The sequence below is a fragment of the Schistocerca gregaria genome, chromosome 5 (genome assembly GCF_023897955.1).
Source record: "Schistocerca gregaria isolate iqSchGreg1 chromosome 5, iqSchGreg1.2, whole genome shotgun sequence".
Classification (NCBI taxonomy): Eukaryota; Metazoa; Arthropoda; class Insecta; order Orthoptera; family Acrididae; genus Schistocerca; species Schistocerca gregaria.
The window spans coordinates 398,722,884-398,740,227 of NC_064924.1; the positions used below are offsets into that span (position 1 = coordinate 398,722,884).

At 42.6% G+C, this 17,344-nt stretch overlaps 1 protein-coding gene across 1 annotated transcript in view; it reads right to left on the reverse strand.

Annotated features, from left to right (window-relative positions):
* LOC126272606 (integrin alpha-PS4-like) overlaps positions 1–17,344 on the reverse strand; it is a 493,607-nt gene that overhangs the window by 173,283 nt on the left and 302,980 nt on the right. Inside the window, exon 18 of the mRNA XM_049975549.1 lies at positions 1,869–1,941. Coding sequence (XP_049831506.1) covers positions 1,869–1,941 — 73 coding nt within the window. The remainder of the gene's footprint in view (positions 1–1,868; positions 1,942–17,344) is intronic.

Genomic DNA, 17,344 nt, shown 5'->3' on the forward strand with positions numbered 1-17,344 from the left:
CGCTACCTCTACGGTCGCAGGTTCGAATCCTGCCTCGGACATAGATGTGTGTGATGTCCTTAGGTTAGTTAGATTTAAGTAGTTCTACGTTCTAGGGGACTGATGACCTCAGCAGTTAAGTCTCATAGTGCTCAGAGCCATTTGAACCAAGACTGTTTTGGTTGATTCCGCTCGCACCGTCGGAACGCCTCGTACTGAAATGGATTACCAGGTACCGCTATTAAAGGCTTAGTCATATTTTCTCATCAGAGGCTCTTCTTCTGCGATGGTGCATTTTGTTTAACAAACATCCATTTTCATGAATTTTTCAAATAATGTTTGTGAAGGTAGATCGTGAGATCTCGGTGACTACAGGATATATTTTAGCAATCGGCTGCATCGCTTTTCTAATAGTTTGCCGATATTCGCCATAAACGAAGACCATAACGACATTTTTGACTGCGCTATATATTGTGGAAGTCCGAAATTCTTGTTTGACCGTGGCAACAGCAGAGCACCGACCGATGCGCATCAAGTGCACTGGTGAACACACGAACCGTTCCTGAATTATTTGTTCGCGTTCATTTTGCGGTAAAGAGCAGACGTTAGTGGGACTCCTCCTGATGGCAGGACAGCGGTCTGCGTTTGCGATGCTATCATCTTGTTACTATTTCATCAAGTTTCACACATGTTGTGTCCTTGAACTTCTCTCCATAGGCTGTTTGCAATGCCACAGAAAAAAGTGTACAGATCCTTAAAAAAAAAGTCAGTTTAATATACCGACAGCTACAAAAGTTAAAAAAATTTTCAGGTGTCAAGAGACGTACACTATAACATAGCGAAAATCTAATGTCCGTATATTTACTCGCTATGGAGACATTGAATGTGGCCCTAGATTACCCATTCCACATCGAATGGGTAAACTGATAACTTTCGGATTATTTTTAGTCATTGTCATGAGGACATAGACATAGCCATATTCGTATGTTTCAACAACAGTCGCAACGTATTGTATTGATCTGTGATTTGCCCACATACAGAAGCACACACGAAATTGACCAACGTAATATCAGTCTAGTTTCTGCCTTACTAGCAAGAGCCAAGGAGGGTAAATAATCTTAAATATAAATATGAACAATAGTAGCTTGTGATAAATCGGGTGATGCTGAGGGAATTAGATAAGGAAATGAGACACTTAAAGTAGTAAAGGAGTTTTGCTATTTAGGAAGTAAAATAACTGATGATGGTCGAAGTAGAGAAGATATAAAATGTAGACTGGCACTGGCCAGGAAAGTGTTTCTGAAGAAGAGAAATTTGTTAACATCGAATATAGATTTATGTATCAGGAAGTCGTTTCTGAAAGTATTTGTATGGAGTGTAGCCATATATGGAAGTGAAACATGGACGATAACTAGTTTGGACAAGAAGAGAATAGAAGCTTTCGAAATGTGGTGCTACAGAAGAATGCTGAAGATTAGATGGGTAGATCACGTAACTAATGAGGAGGTATTGGATAGGATTGGGGAGAAGAGAAGTTTGTGGCACAACTAGACTAGAAGAAGGGATCGGTTGGTAAGACATGTTTTGAGGCATCAAGGGATCACAAATTTAGCATTGGAGGGCAGCGTGGAGGGTAAAAATCGTAGAGGGAGACCAAGAGATGAATACACTAAGCAGATTCAGAAGAATATACGTTGCAGTAGGTACTGGGAGATGAAGCAGCTTGCACAGGATAGAGTAGCATGGAGAGTTCCATCAAACCAGTCTCAGGACTGAAGACAACAACAACAACAACAACAACAACAGTAGCTTGTGGGACATTGTTAGGCAAGTCAATGTAATACAGTTTTTAAGTGTTACGCAGACGGCTATTTACGTCATATACTTACCCTGAAGAACTGAGTAAATTTGTAACTCTCCCTGCCATCCGAAACAGCAGAAATGTAGCGTGGCTCTGTGCCTCTGGAATGAGAAAAGAGAAGTTTGTTAATTTCATCAACCATACAGTGAGCTTCTGTAAAGTTTGGAAGGTAGGAGACGAGGTACTGGCAGAAGTAAAGCTGTGAGGAGAGGGCGTGAGTCGTGCTTGGGTAGCTCAGGTGGTAGAGCACTTGCCGGCGAAAAGCGAAGGTCCCGAGTTCGAGTCTCGGTCCGGCACACAATTTTAATCTGCCAGGAAGTTCCAACCATACAGCGGTTTCTATGCAGTCATTTTTCCTCTTGCATCTTGAATATCATTTCACTGGCTGAATTCATATTTAAGTGAACGTATCAGAGATTATGTTATACTCTGGTATGCAAAATTTAAGGACGAAAGTAACTCTCACATGATGTTTCACTGCCAAGTGACATAGCTCGATGAACTTGGATCATAAATAGAAAGAATTGTTACTGTATAGTATATAAGGTAACTGAAATAAATTCGCAATGAGACGAATAGAAATGACACCTTAATACAAACACAATAATTGCATTTAAATCACAGCGATTCCTTAAGGCACTCTGGACGTGGTAGAAGATGGGCCACGATTCTTAATAGGATGTGTGAACAGCACGGACAGAAATGCATGCTCTGCAACGTGCTCCCACGCTGGCCACAAGGTTGGAAAAGAGTTCCTGTGGTAGGAGGCGCCATTCTTCAGCTGCGCGGTTGACAACCGCTGGACGGTCGCCAGCCCACGTGGACGTGCTGCAATACGTCTTCCCATCGCATCCCACACGTGCTCGATGGGATTTAAGTTGTGGGAATGGGCGAGCCAGTTCATTCGCCGAATATACTCTCGTTCCGGATCTCCTCCAACTGCGTTGTTGGACGCTGTCGCGCATTTTCATCCTCAAAAATGAAGTCAGCCCTGAATGCGTCCCTGCAAGGACGCGTAGGTGCAAGGAATACAATATAACAATAACGTTGACCAGCGAGTCTAGCGTATTCAAAGGCTTGGAGATCAGTGCACCTGTGCAATATTACACCTCATCTGGACCACCAAAACGATCGCGTTCTACAATGCTCCTGGGTGCGTTAAGTATTCCCATCTCTCCTTATATGAGGGTGCCTCCAGAATCTGCTCTCATCCGAGAGGGACACGCGACCCCAATCCTCGTTGGTCCAGTCCCTATGATCTTGGCACCATCGCAAACGGTACCGCCGATGTGCGTGTGTCAATGGAAGCCAACGTACCGGTCGACGGGCAAAAAGACCACCAAAATGCAGTTGCCGTGGCACTCTGGAGTTCGAGGTTGCGTGTCTTGCATTCCTGTTCAGTGAAGTTGCAACTGCATCCGGTGTTTTACGTGTGTCCCTTCTTGCCTGTTGTGCAATGTAGCGGTCATCTACTGCAGTAGCTCACCGTTGTCGACAACCTCCTCTTCTTCGGGAAGCGGTGCCTGTAGTTCGGAATACTCCCCATACACGTGAGACAATTCTGCGAACAATACCAGTCACCACATATCACACTTCTTCGTTTCCCGATGATTCTTCCCCGTCTGAAACCATCCAGTTACTGTCTACAGGCCATGTTGTAATGAAGGACAGCACGATAGTGAACCGTAACTGCTGGTGTTGCGGATCCAGCCGCATTTGGCGCTATAGTCATGTCTACTTCACGCTATGTGCCGTCCACCTTTCTGTGCCCGAGATGGAGATTTCTGGCAACATGCTCCTGCATTTTCTTTGACTTCTACCGACTTGTTATTTCATCTATTTCGTCCACAAGTTCTGCAGAGCAGTAGTTACGGTAACTTAGAAAATCTATTTTCGATTTTTGTAAGATTTTTTGTTTTGTTTTTGTTTCTGTGGACGTGTGAACCATTTTGTGTTTGTATATGTAGCAAACGGAAGCGGTAGGTTGGAATGATCGCAGTGTGGCAATTTCTCAAACTCCTCTCTGTAGATGAGTTGTATTATTAAAATGATTAAAGTTCAGCGACAACTGTACTGCAGCAAATGATAACATTTTTAAGCAACACATCGGTCGACAGGCTGATAACGCAAATACTCTATTACTCTCGTTCATTTGTGAAGTATCATTTCTCCCCCAAATGATTCAATTTGGCCTGCGATCTCTTTTTGGAACAGACACATCGAAAGCCAGTGTCGGACTATATAGCGTAGGACCAATGCTGTGACCCACTGCTGGAATTCATTGCAAACGGAACGTCTACGTCTACATCTACATCTACGTGATTACTCTGCTATTCACAGTAAAGTGCCTGGCAGAGGGTTCAATGAACCACCTTCATGCTGTCTCTCTACCGTTCCACTCTCGAACCGCACGCGGGAAAAACGAGCACTTAAGTTTTTCCGTGCGAGTCCTGATTTCTCTTATTTTATCGTGATGATCAATTCTCCTTGTGTAGGTGAGTGCCAACAGAATGTTTTCGAATTCGGAGGAGAAAACTGGTAACTGAAATTTCATGAGAAGATCCCGTCGCAACGAAAAACGCCTTTGTTTTAATGATTGCCACTCCAATTCACGTATGTGACACTATATCTCTTTTTTCACGATAATACAAAACTACTTTGTACTTTTTCGTTGTCATCCGTCAGTCCCACCTGATGCGGATCCCACACTGCAAAGCAGTTCTCCAGAATAGGGTGGACAAGCGTAGTGTAAGCAGCCTCTTTGATAGACCTCTGTTGCACCTTCTAAGTGTTCTGCCAATGAATCGCAGTCTTTGGTTTGCTCTACCCGCAATATTATCTATGTGATCGTTCCAATTTAGGTTATTTGTAATTGTAATCCCTAAGTATTTAGTTGAATTTACAGCCCTCAGATTTGTGTGACTTATCGCGTAATCGAAATTTAGCTGATTTCTTTTGGTACTTGTGTGAATAATTTCGCACTTTTCTTTATTCAGGGTAAATTGCCACTTTTCGCACCATACAGATATCTTACCTAATCATTTTTAAAGTCGTTTTGATCATCTGAGGACTTTACAAGACGGTAAATAACAGCATCATCTGCAAACAATCTAAGACGGCTACTCAGATTGTCTCCTATGTCGTTAATATAGATCAGGAACAATAGAGGGCCCATAACACTTCCTTGGGAAACGCCGGATATTACTTGTGTTTTACTCTATGACTTTCCTTCTATTACTACGAACTGTGACCTTTCTGACAGGAAATCACGGATCCAGTCGCACAACTGAGGTGATACTCCGTAGGCACGCAGTTTGATTATGGTTCAAATGGCTCTGAGCACTATGGGACTCAACTGCTGTGTTCATTAGTCCCCTAGAACTTAGAACTACTTAAACCTAACTAACCTAAAGACAACACACAACACCCATGCGCCAGGCAGGATTCGAACCTGCGACCGTAGCAGTCACGCGGTTCCGGACTGAAGCGTTTAGAACCGCTCGGCCACCGCGGCCGGCGCAGTTTGATTAGAAGACGCTTGTGAGAAAGCCACTACATTTCTCCGCTGATCGTTAAGTGAGGGAAACATTCTTGCAGATCTGCGAAATTTCTACTTAGCACAAGAATTATAAACTGACAGAGAATGTTGCCGAGGAAATCTAATGCTATGATATTTACTAATGGAAGACTTAAAGTCTGTAAACCATTCCGTGATTATGTTTGGAACTTTATTCATAAATGTCCGCCTTGATCACATACGCTGCACATGTACATGTCATATAATACAGTGTATATTGTAATTCTGTTTTGGTTGAGCACATACAGAACTTACTATGGACTGCCTTGTACTGGTTACCTACTTGCACCTATTTATAAATGCCGGCGTACGTAAGACTGCAAGAAATATATTATCCACCCCTCTAAAAAGAGCGCACCGGGACTTTTGAAACGCTAAATGTAATGTCGAACTGGTACCGTGCGGTAATGTGAACCTCCACTGCTGGCGTACGTAATGGCAGTGCTATGCTATGAATACGTCAGTCGGTTTCATGGGCTCAGCGCATAAGATGGGATGACGACGAGACGTGACAGAATGTCAGAAAAGACCCATCGTGCTTGTATGTGCGCGCGACGACACCTTGAATTGTTGCTCCGTTTGCTAGTGTATCAACGCAGACTGTCCAAATTGTGCTATTCGCAGGCTTGAAACAGCATAAGATCAGTGGCTATAAAAACATCCGGACTGGAGACGAGTTTCACGCCTTCTTAATGACAATCAGTTTCAGATTTGACAGGAACTGCTGCTATTAGTAAAGGCAAGAATATCTCAACCCGTTTCCGAGCGAACATTGTGAAGAAATGTGCACGTAGTTATCATCTGGAGTCGGTAAATCCCATAAGACCATTGCTCATGGCGGCACAAAAAGCTTTTCCTCCTCAATGGGCCAAATAACGCAGGAACTGGACAGTGACTGACTGGAAGAGCTTACTACGGTCCGACGAGTCGCCAACTGCCTCTCTCCATGCTGCAAAACACCTCTCTTGTAGCCTTTGCCACTTCGCTCATTCCAAAACATCTCGTCGTAAACAGTGCCGCTCCTACTTGTGTCTCCGTTAATTCAGCCTGATCAGGGTCCCATACTGATAAGCAATACTTCAAAATGGCTCAAACGAGTGTCTGTTAAGCCACTTCTGTCACGGTATTTTACTGTAATACTTTACTTTTTGTTGTATATTCGTTTAAGTGATTCATATCCTTTAATGTAATAGAACAGATACGGATTCCTACCCCTACATGTGCACACAATACCTCATATTTACTTACTTTAAGGATCAACCAACATTTGCAACACAAATCTTCGATCCCCTGGTGTCTTCCTGTCCTGTGTCTCGCTAGAGACTTCTCACTTTGCATTCTTCCTCCAGACAAGGGCGTCATATGTGCTCAACCTGGTGAAGCTTCCATTACATAATTTATACACAGGCTTATTCAATACAATGGAGTCAATTTAAAGAATTTTCATTTCATTAAATATAAAGCGGATACGAATAATCTATATCAGATGGAAACAAAGTTAGAAACATCACAAAAAACAGCAGTTTGTAAAGTTTCAACGTTTCTCCAGCTGACGAACTGTCCTCACATGCAGTTCACCCGTGTGTCTTCCTTTGGAGAGACGTCCAGTTTGCTGAAATTACTTAAAGCAACAGCTTCTGTTTTTATTAGTTGGAGGATCGATTGGAGGGAAAGTGCCCTCTGCACTGAAAGTGCGAACTTACTGCTTCCAAACTCAAAACGCAGAAAACCTTATGACGTTTGGTAGCCATATTGTACGAACTGGCTGTCTGTTGCCACGAGTACTCTAGTGGTCGATTACCCAACTATCTGCGCTCTAGCAGTAGTAAACAGAATGTTAGATCCTTATCGTTTCAGTGGTGCCTACTGAATCTGCTCTGAAAATTACGTGTGAGGGATGAGTTGAGATGATTGGGAGGGAGCGTGAGGGGGGGAGGGGGATCTGGAAACAGTCTTTCACTCCTTTCCGCCTTACGAGTTCCAAGTGTGAGTGATATTGGCTAACCGAAATGTTTTGCCCTGCGAGCAGACTCGATGCCCTGCTGTGTCACGTTTCGTTGTTCGCATTCAATCAGTATGTTCCCTTGCAATATTCAACCAAGTCACTAGGGACTAGATTGAAGGCAACCCCGCCAAACAGCGCTAACAGTACACTGTCAGCCACCGAGAGTCCAGCAGTGACCGCAGCTCCAGTCGTTTTTCTAAGCTCGTGGCGTGAGGGGCTTCTACATTAAATACCAAACATGAGTAATTCTATGCGTGATTGTTCACGTAAACTGTGAATTATATGTGCTTCACCAACACCTATTAATTCTATATCAGAAAGAGCAGACAAAACGCAGACTCTATAGCTGTGAAACATTATTTTCAAATCGAAGGGGATCACTGGTGTCAGCTGCAGCGGACTCAGTGGGCCGAGTGAAAACGTGTACCGCATGAGTATTCCGACCCGGGATCTGCTGCTTGCCAGGCAGGTGCGTTAACCACTGCATCTGGGACACGGTGTTATCGCGACAGCGCGGACTATCCCGGCACGCCTCAAGCCCGACCCACATTCCTACCCAGCGCCACCTGTCCAAAGTCCCTGTCCATTTCCTCCACGCTCGCTGCTCTGATATTCCTGCAGGAGGTACGGCATTTGCGAAAGAATAGACACCGTACATAATAGCTGGGCAGTGGATCCCTCTTCTTCAGTGTGGATGCACAAATACATCCGGTCTCCTGTGGGACTCTCAAGAGTAGCGAACGTGGAGTCAATGGACAGGAACTGCAGACAGGCAGCGCTCGATGGGAATGTGGATGGCACAGTAGTTAACGCACCTGCCTGGTAAGCACCAGATTCCAGGTTCGAATCCCAGTCCGGTACACATTTTCACTCGTCGCCTCTGATTCCCCTTAATGTCCCTCTGCAGCTGAAAGCAGTGATCCCCTTCAATTTACATATTAATTTATTATACTTTCAACTGATTCGGACCATTATGCAGTACTTGCAAATTTCTGATTTTGCATTTCCAAGTACAGATGCAGACACAGTGTATGCACGAAAAGTCAGTGCATCGTGGAAACTGCTTGATACCAATACTGTATTCACAGTAATAATTGTATATGCAACTACATTTATTTATTTATTTTAAAAATAAGCACAAACAATCTAGAGAGCAAAAACATTAATTTTGTGGTAACCAGTTTCAGTAAGTTTTTAACCTCTTCAGATCTCATACCATGATGTTAGCCGGTGGCCATGAATAGAGCGACTGTTATAACTCCACGAATGTCAGTTTTTATTAATTTATTTTTTCAACATAGTCCTCTCATGTTATTTACTTCAGTGGAGGCGTTTTATCCTCCTCTCCTTGAGTACGAGGAAATTTGTTGCCTGCTTGCACATTTCACCCGGTTTTCTCGCTCAGTTTTTATTTGTAGCATCTGATGGCTCTCGATCTTCCACCGTAATCGGGTCCATCAACATGAGATGGTAAATATGAGGTAGCCAAGGAGGTGGAAACGTGGGTTCTACTATGCCAAGACTGCTTGGTTACTACAACAAGAAAACACCATTAATTAGCAGGAGTACAAAAATAAGGAAGTATTTATTACTTCGCTGTAGTCCATGATCAGTTGGTTGACAATTAAAGAAGACGCGACTAGACTAAGCGTCCGTTGAATTACATAATTTACAAGTGACAAATCTTGCAGTGACGAATTAATCTCTCGTAATGTTGAATGTCGAACCCGGTGAATTTGAAGACTAAGTTGGAACGGAGCTACAAAGACTTCATGGCAGCAATGACTGAGCTGCAGACGAGCATAAGGACTGCCACTGGCTGTGTACTCTTTGGCTAACACAGCCGTTCTTCTGTTCCGTTTATTGAGAGAATCGCATCCGGCGGATCGATCTCTCAGGCTGCGGTGTGGTCGTATGACTGACGACATCACAGCATCAATTCTTGTGGAAGGTGTATGCAGACTTCAAATGTCAATTTACGCAAAAACAGACGAAAATCCCACCCGTTATGATGTTTTAGTTGAATAAGAGAAAACGTGTATCATCGCGAAGTGGTGCATTCTGCAGTTGCATGCACAGTAGCTGAATTAATGCATTATTTGTCCAGCAGCTGCTAATACAATGGCCAAACAAATGAAGAATTCGACCTTTATTATTCCAGAAGTATGAGCAAAGTGAATAGGTATGACGATTTAGTATAATCACATAGCATACATGTAAACAAGTAAGCTACACAACGTTCATATAATTGCTTTGACGACAATATTTTTAGAACTGCGAGCATTTTCTGCTACAGACTACGCCACAGTGCACGCCCAACATGCTGCCGCATTCCTCTCGCAGGTGTTTTTCTCGGCTGCGGACAGCGGACAGCATTCACATCCAAATTATATTGCACGGAATAAAAATTAATTAAACGTGTTCATTTTTCGAATAAACTTGGGTATTTTAAGCAGTAATGACCCTATGTCATTCCTTTGGGCTACTGTCGATTTTGCACTATTAAAACCGAAGTGTTGTGTTCTATCTGCTCGGAAGTTCTGATTACAATCCCAAATCTTGTTGAGTAAGCTGTTGTTCTGTTTATTAAACAAAAGCGCCGAACTTTATCGCATGTCTTCAGAAGCAGGTGCCGATATAGATTTCAGTGTTGTGGGTGGTTACAGTGTATTCGTAGCATACTTTTACAAATGTGAAAATGTGATTTACCTTCATCTTCTATGGTAAGGCACGGGGGCAACGGGGGGAGGTATATCAGAGAGGCGTCTACATCCATTCATCTCTTCAAGAGTTTTTTTTTTTGTAGGTGTTCAAAATGTAAGTTACTTTACTTTCAGTACAGATCATCCATGTCCACCACAACTGCCACCCCTTCACCTCAGTAACAACTTGCCACCTATACTTAGGATTTTCGTTACTATAACAGTAAACATTTTAAAATAACATTTTGACAATTCCATAATGTACACGATATAAAATCCAAGTGTGCACTCAACATTATCAGCATTTCACTTACTAGTATGAATGTAACAGCGTGCAGACTAGGGCTATGCAAGGATATCAATTGAGTGAATAGTGTTTGTTTCGATCACTTCCGCCCACGTTTGAAAACGAGAAATCTTGATGATATTTTTCTTAGTTTAAGCCTGTCTTGCATTACGCAACTTTCATGGACTCATGAGCGTGTGAGATTCTTATCTTCCACGTTACGTTATTTAGATCAATTTGAGCCTTCGATGTTGATGTCAGCTTGAGTGGTGACGTAGTGGTGTTGGATGCCTGACGTCATTCGTTTGCGGAACGTTGGGTTCTTTTACTAGAGGGTGCTTGTAGTTTCTAACTTGTAGTTTGCATTGAGTTTGTAGGGTGCGTTGTAAATTATGATGGCATGGGGATATTAATGCGTTTACAAATTTAACTACTTGAACAGAAGACAACGTGCCTACGTTTGGTTGTCCTAATCACGAGCTTAAACAGTGATTATAATTTACGTGTACTTGTAATTTCTTATGAACATATTTTCCTTTCCGGTATACGATTCTTGCCCGGCATGCTACTCGGTTTGAGAGATAGAGGCTCAGTTTGTGCGTTATAGTGGTGTTAAACTATTATTACTTTGTGTTGCGGCGATGAAAAGCTGTACTCTTGCTAGAGCGAGACCAATAGCCCGGTCACGGGCTTTCGCCACAGACTTTACTTTTATCGGTCTTTTCATTTGAATATGTATGTCAAATGATGTTTTCGATTCCGTGTTCCGTTAACTGTCGTGAGTTTTGTGTAACTGTATTGGTATCGCATTTTGGATTTCTGTATTGGCATCAGGCTTTTTAGTTGAGCTGCGTAGGTCAAGAGATGTTACTAATACCGCATTTCCTTAACTGTCGCGGGTTATAGCCAACTGTGTTGGTATCGCACTTTTCCTTTCTTGATTAGTGAGGGATTTAGGGTTTTTGTACTGGCGTCATACTTTTTAGTTTAGTACATAGGTCAAAGTAATGATTTCAGTGCGACTTAGATTTAATAGTTTGCTAATTTTTTGCGTTTTTTATATCAACCATGGTATTACGTTTTCGGTTTTTTATGTGTATATTTTCGGTTTTTTGTGATTTTATTGCTGTTATTTTAGATTTTAGTTCATCCCTGCCCATAACTTACAACATCCCACAGTTATCCGATTATGTTAAATATTTATTACCATACAAAGTTTACAAGATTCCGTAATTGATGTTTCGTATTTTCACTGCCTGAGAATTGTTGATGTCCTGGTCGCCATTTAGAAGACATGCTTCTGTTACATTTCGGAGCTTGTTCAGACGTCAGTGGTCAAAGTCGACAGGTATTATTGGAGCTCCCTTTATTCCAACATCGTCTACATGTTGATTTTAGTTCATCCAGTTCAGAAATTATACGTATAAAGTATAAACGGTTCTAAAATCTTGAATTTGGCTAAGTGCTAAAATGTTAGAATGGAATCTTCATGAAGATGAAGTTAAATACAGCCAAGCAGTTCCAGCAGTGAAAGATTTATTCAAAAGTGTGAAACACCTCACTACCATACAACAAAAACACTGGTCCACAAATTTTCCCCTTTTATTTTTTACAGAAACGATGGTAGCTGTGTGTTGCAGATTTATATGCACTGAAAACGAATATCAAGGTTAAAATTGTCTGCTATCTTAGGGTCAGAAGTAAATAATGTATTTACATATCACAATCACACTTATGGGACATTATATGAGCTGCGTGCAAGAGCCTTGTGACAAGGTTTCCTGTGCTGTGAGTTAGCGAGGTGTACACTTCCACTACAAACTGGCAACACTGCTTTACACCATGACTCATATGCGCACCTTCCAGTCGCATGAGCATTGTCGAATGAAGAAACCAGACGTGATATTAATTGTTATCTGTCACAGTTCCTTGCTGTTGTACTGTGTTAGTTCACTTCTTACTGGAACGAGCGTCGTAGTGGTGATGAAATTAAAGAATATTGTTCTGTTCATGTGTGTGATTTTACAAAAACGTGCCGTACCTGCAGTAACAAACCAGATAACTTTTGTTACATTTGTGCAGGTGCTATTTGTGGTTCAAGAAGGCGAACATTGACTAAAGCAGTGAAAGAAGCATAGGTCTTGTATTTCAGGTTGTCGAGTTTGAGGCCAAGATAAACTGTGGGCTCCATAAGAGTGTTATGCCGCATGTTTCTCTACAATGAATGCTTGGGTACACGGTGCGTACTATTTGGGGTGAACCTACAAATAATGAATGGGATTTTTATTTTTGTGTGGTATGTCCCCTGAAGAAAGGAATCAATACCAAGAGGAAGAGGAATATTCAGTAACCTGACATCCCATCTGCCATTTGCAAGTTCTTGTTCCCCCACATGTAGCAATGACAAGCAGTGATAGCGGTGGTACTGAATCGACATATTGAGCCGAAAAAGTGTAATCATTTTCCAGTGACACTAACCCTACATTTACACGTACTTCGTCAGGTGGAGAACCACACAAAGCCCCGCAGTGTGGGCTCAGTGACCTCATTAGGGATTTAGATCCTCCAAAGCGTAAAGCAGAACTCTTGGCCTCACGACTGAAGCAATGGAGCCTTCTCGCTGACACAGTACATGTATGTGTTTCGAGAGAGTTACAAAAAAATTTGAGTGTCATTTCAGTTCTGAGGATGACACCACAAAGCACTGACATTGAAGGTTTGTTGAAATGCCTCAACGTTACATACAAACCAGGCAAGAGGAGAGTCGTTATAGATGGCTTAAAAACAAGCCTGAGGGCAGCGCTATTACAGAATAGTATTAAGGGCCATCATTCCTGTCACATATGTTACCTTAGCTACGGAAAATTACACCATGTTGAAAGCAGTTGTAAACTGTGTTAATTACAGTAAGCGTGAATGGCTGGTACATGGAGATTTCCTAGTCATTGTAATGCTGTTGGCTTTACAAGGAGGTTACACTAACTATTTTTGCTACCTGTATGAACGGGACAGCCACGGAAGAGAGAAATATTAATAAAGAGGGGATGGCCTTCAGGAACGGCTCTGGCGCCTAGGTCAAAAAATATTACCGAACAATCTCTACAGCAGGGCTTCCCAGCCTGTGGTCCGCGGACCCCTTACGGGTCCGCCGGCTCTTTCTAGGGGTTCCGCGGCCACCTTTCACCAAATCGTGTAAAGTAATGAGTAAAATTATTGAATAAAAATATGAAAATCAAATTCATAACTACTTTTTTTCGTGTCAAAAACGTGTGTACTTTTACTTCAGGTCGTATCCCCAAGCAGCCTTTGCGGTTCCTAAGTGAGAACGTATACAAAGTTAGTGCTAAAAAATGCGGCTTCTCTGATCAACAACAATATGGGGGTCGTTTGTGTGCTGGCTCACGGCGCTAGATGCGCTGAAACCTTTTGCGCATGCGCAGAGCGAGCTTTGTCGGCCAATCACAGCGCTCGCTGGCACGTATGCGGCCCCAGGCATCATTAAATGTTAAACTTGCTTTGTCAGTGCACTACCTATTTCATAAGTCGATTTTTGACCAGTTTATTACTTCTAACATGGATCTGTGGATGAAGTCAGGATCATTGAAGAAGGGTGCAGTTTCTCCATCGCCTTCACAACGAGGGAAGTTTCCAGTTGAAATGAATGAGGAGGGAGGACGATCAAAGGAAGACTTTACATACATTTGAACATTTTCCTTCGGATTTCACGAAAAACCACGCACACACACACACACACACACACACGACTGTTACAATGCATGCTCCTTACACAACAGTAGCCAAATAAGCCAAATAGTGGAAGTGAACAGACCATAAGCGGCAGCTTGTCAACAGCGAACAGTTTGGACGTGACGTTCATTGCTCTTGAAGGAAGACAGCTCCATCGTGTGAAATTTCAATTACCAAGTAATTTTAATCAGGCTATAGCGTGTTGAACAAAGGGAGTAAATCCACTAGTAAGTGTCTGGATAAAGTGGGAATTCAAATTGGATCGTTAATTTCAAGTTGTTTACATTCATCTCTAAACCAAAGACTATTGACACTTCGCGGGGGGCGGGGGGGAGGGAGGCAGAGGGGGAGGGGGCACTGGGAACATGACACTTGCATTAAGAAGCTTTCAGTTCGCGTGGGTTTGACTCTGAAATTTAAAGTTACTATGCTCTTGACTGACTAGGGGTCCGCCATGGATTTTCGACTGAAGAAGGGGTCCGCCAGCTGAAAAGGTTGGGGAGCCCGGCTCTACAGAATCCAAAGAAAAAGGTTCTCCCACCATTACACATTAAGTTGTGACTCATGACAGCATTTATTAAGACTATGCACAGGAATGGAGCAGCATTTCACTATTTATATAAGTTTCCACCATCCAGTAAAGAGAAGATCATCAAGGTGATATTTATTGATCCACAGATACGACAGCTGTTTGGGGATGCACCCTGAGTCCACTCTAATTCCTGGTTAGCTGCACGCCTAGCAATGTTTTCCTAACGTGACGACATTGTTCTTAGGAAACACGAGAACCAAAAAATACAGTTACCTTGTGTACAAACTCATTCGTGCTTATAAGGCCACTGATGCAAAATGGCACTGAAGATGCACGTCCTGTACTTCCACCTCCATGTATTCTCAGAAAGGTATGGTGTATTCAGTGATGAGCACGGTGAGCGGTTCCACCATGAGATTTCTCTCATGGAACAGCGGTACACAGGATGATGGACTACTGCTATGTGTTGGTATTTTTTTCTGCAGGAAACTACAGAGAGATGGTCCAGACACCATCCACAAAAGGAAAACATAGAAACGGCACGAATAAACTCATTAAGGTCAACTGATGTATATATATTGTATTGATTACGACAGTAACATATGTAAAACGTAGAACCCAGTATTACTTGTAACCCTGAGGTAGCAGAGAATTTTTATCGACATGTTCGTGTTAAGAGCATAGAAATCTATAAAGACCATCGTCTACTTTGGTTCCTGCAAAAAATCCACTGTGGACCAGTGTTATTTATACTTACTTGTTGGATAATATAATTCGTTGTATGGTAGTGAGTCACGTTTCACTTTTTCTGTGTATCTATATTTCAAAATGTGTATAATATCAACTGTTGTAGAGGTAACCATTGATCTTCCTGAAGAGGACGATTTTAAAGACATCGAAACCTAGATCACGGGGCCAGAATAAACCTTTGATTTCCGCAATTGATTGAATGTATTTCACTTTATCCTCACGAAGATAAACGGTTTTGGTAAATTGGTGTCTGGAAGGGGTCACGGTCTACATGACTTTCCCGTTAGGTTCGTGCCTATTCATAAAGTCAAGGAACACGGCTTCACAGCGATCTGGCTCTCGGGCCGAACGATGTGAGCTGGAAGACCGATAGTATGAATCCTACAACCTGGGCAAAAGTGTCCGCCATGTTTTCCCCAAAGTATCGCATATTCGTACTCATTTACATACGTGTCACGATTCGAGAACAGACTTCTGATTAAATGAACTTAAAAATTCTTCGTAAATGTGGGTAGTTGCATAAACTGCCGGAGAGACAACTGGAACCATCTAATGCCAAGTTGTGTAATCTAAATGTAAGTTGATAGAAGCTGTATGAGACTGCATTTCTTTCCGGTCGAAAACTGTACTGAAGCAGTTCGTCTGAAAGTTTTTCGATTCCTGAGATATTTTCGCAACTAGCACAGTGGAGAGGAATATTTTTGCTGTATTTATACGTCTTATCATAAACATACATCCACACACTGAATAACGCTTAACGCAATTTCTTATTAGACACGGTAAAACGAGTGTTAATTCTGACATTTTTATAGCGGATTCCACATTGTGAGGGTACTCCTCACCCCCTGGTTGCTCCTCTCCTCTCCCATCCTCGCCCACTACCGTGCCTTCGCTGTTGTGTCCCCCCCCTCCTAACTACCATCTCTACACCCTTCTACATCTACACCTACATGACTACTATGCAATTCACATTTAAGTGCTTGGTAGAGGGTTCATCGAACCACAATCATATTATCTCTCTCTACCATTCCACTCCCTAACAGCGCGCGGGATAAACGAACACCTAAACCTTTCTGTTCGAGCTCTGATTTCTCGTATTTTATTTTGATGATCATTCCTACCTATGTAGGTTGGGCTCAACAAAATATTTTCGCATTCGGAAGAGAAAGTTGGTGACTGAAATTTCGTAAATAGATCTCGCCGCGACGAAAAACGTCTTTGCTTTAATCACTTCCATCCCAATTCGCGTGTCATATCTGCCACACTCTCTCCCCTATTACATGATAATACAAAACGAGCTGCCATTTCCCAAGGTGGCTTCCGTCAATTCCCCCTCACAGATGATGCCCTGTCTCCCTCCATTTATCCCTCCTACCACTTCTGATCCTCACCCCCTCCCCTTTCCTCCATCCTTTCCCTTGTCTCCCTCTCTCCCCCTTCCATCCTATGTTTTCTCCCCGCCTAACCTCTCCCTACCTCCCTTCTCCCCCCCCCCCCCCCCGAGTCCTTTTGTATTCCCCACTCCCTGCCACGTCTGCTCAGCACCCCCCACCCCTCTTATGGGTCCTCATCCTCCATTGTTTTTTATTTTCCCATCATCTGTCCAGTTTCCCCCACCTGCTCTCGGCTGTGGTACGTCATATTTGCCAACCTTTTAGTGCAGTGTTCCAGTGAATGTTCAGTGTTGTTTCGTCTTCCAAGTGTTGCAAACAAAAACCAATCTGTCGCTGGGTGTGAATTTTATGTCTTTTGCGAACAGAAACCAGACAGTCGCCGTGTTTTTTAATTGTCTGTCTATTATTTTATCTGTCTGCTTCACATGTATTTTATTAGCATCAGCATCCCTTTGTTCTGTGTTTTAAGTTCCACGATTTTTTACCATGTTCCCATTTAAGTCTCCGATTT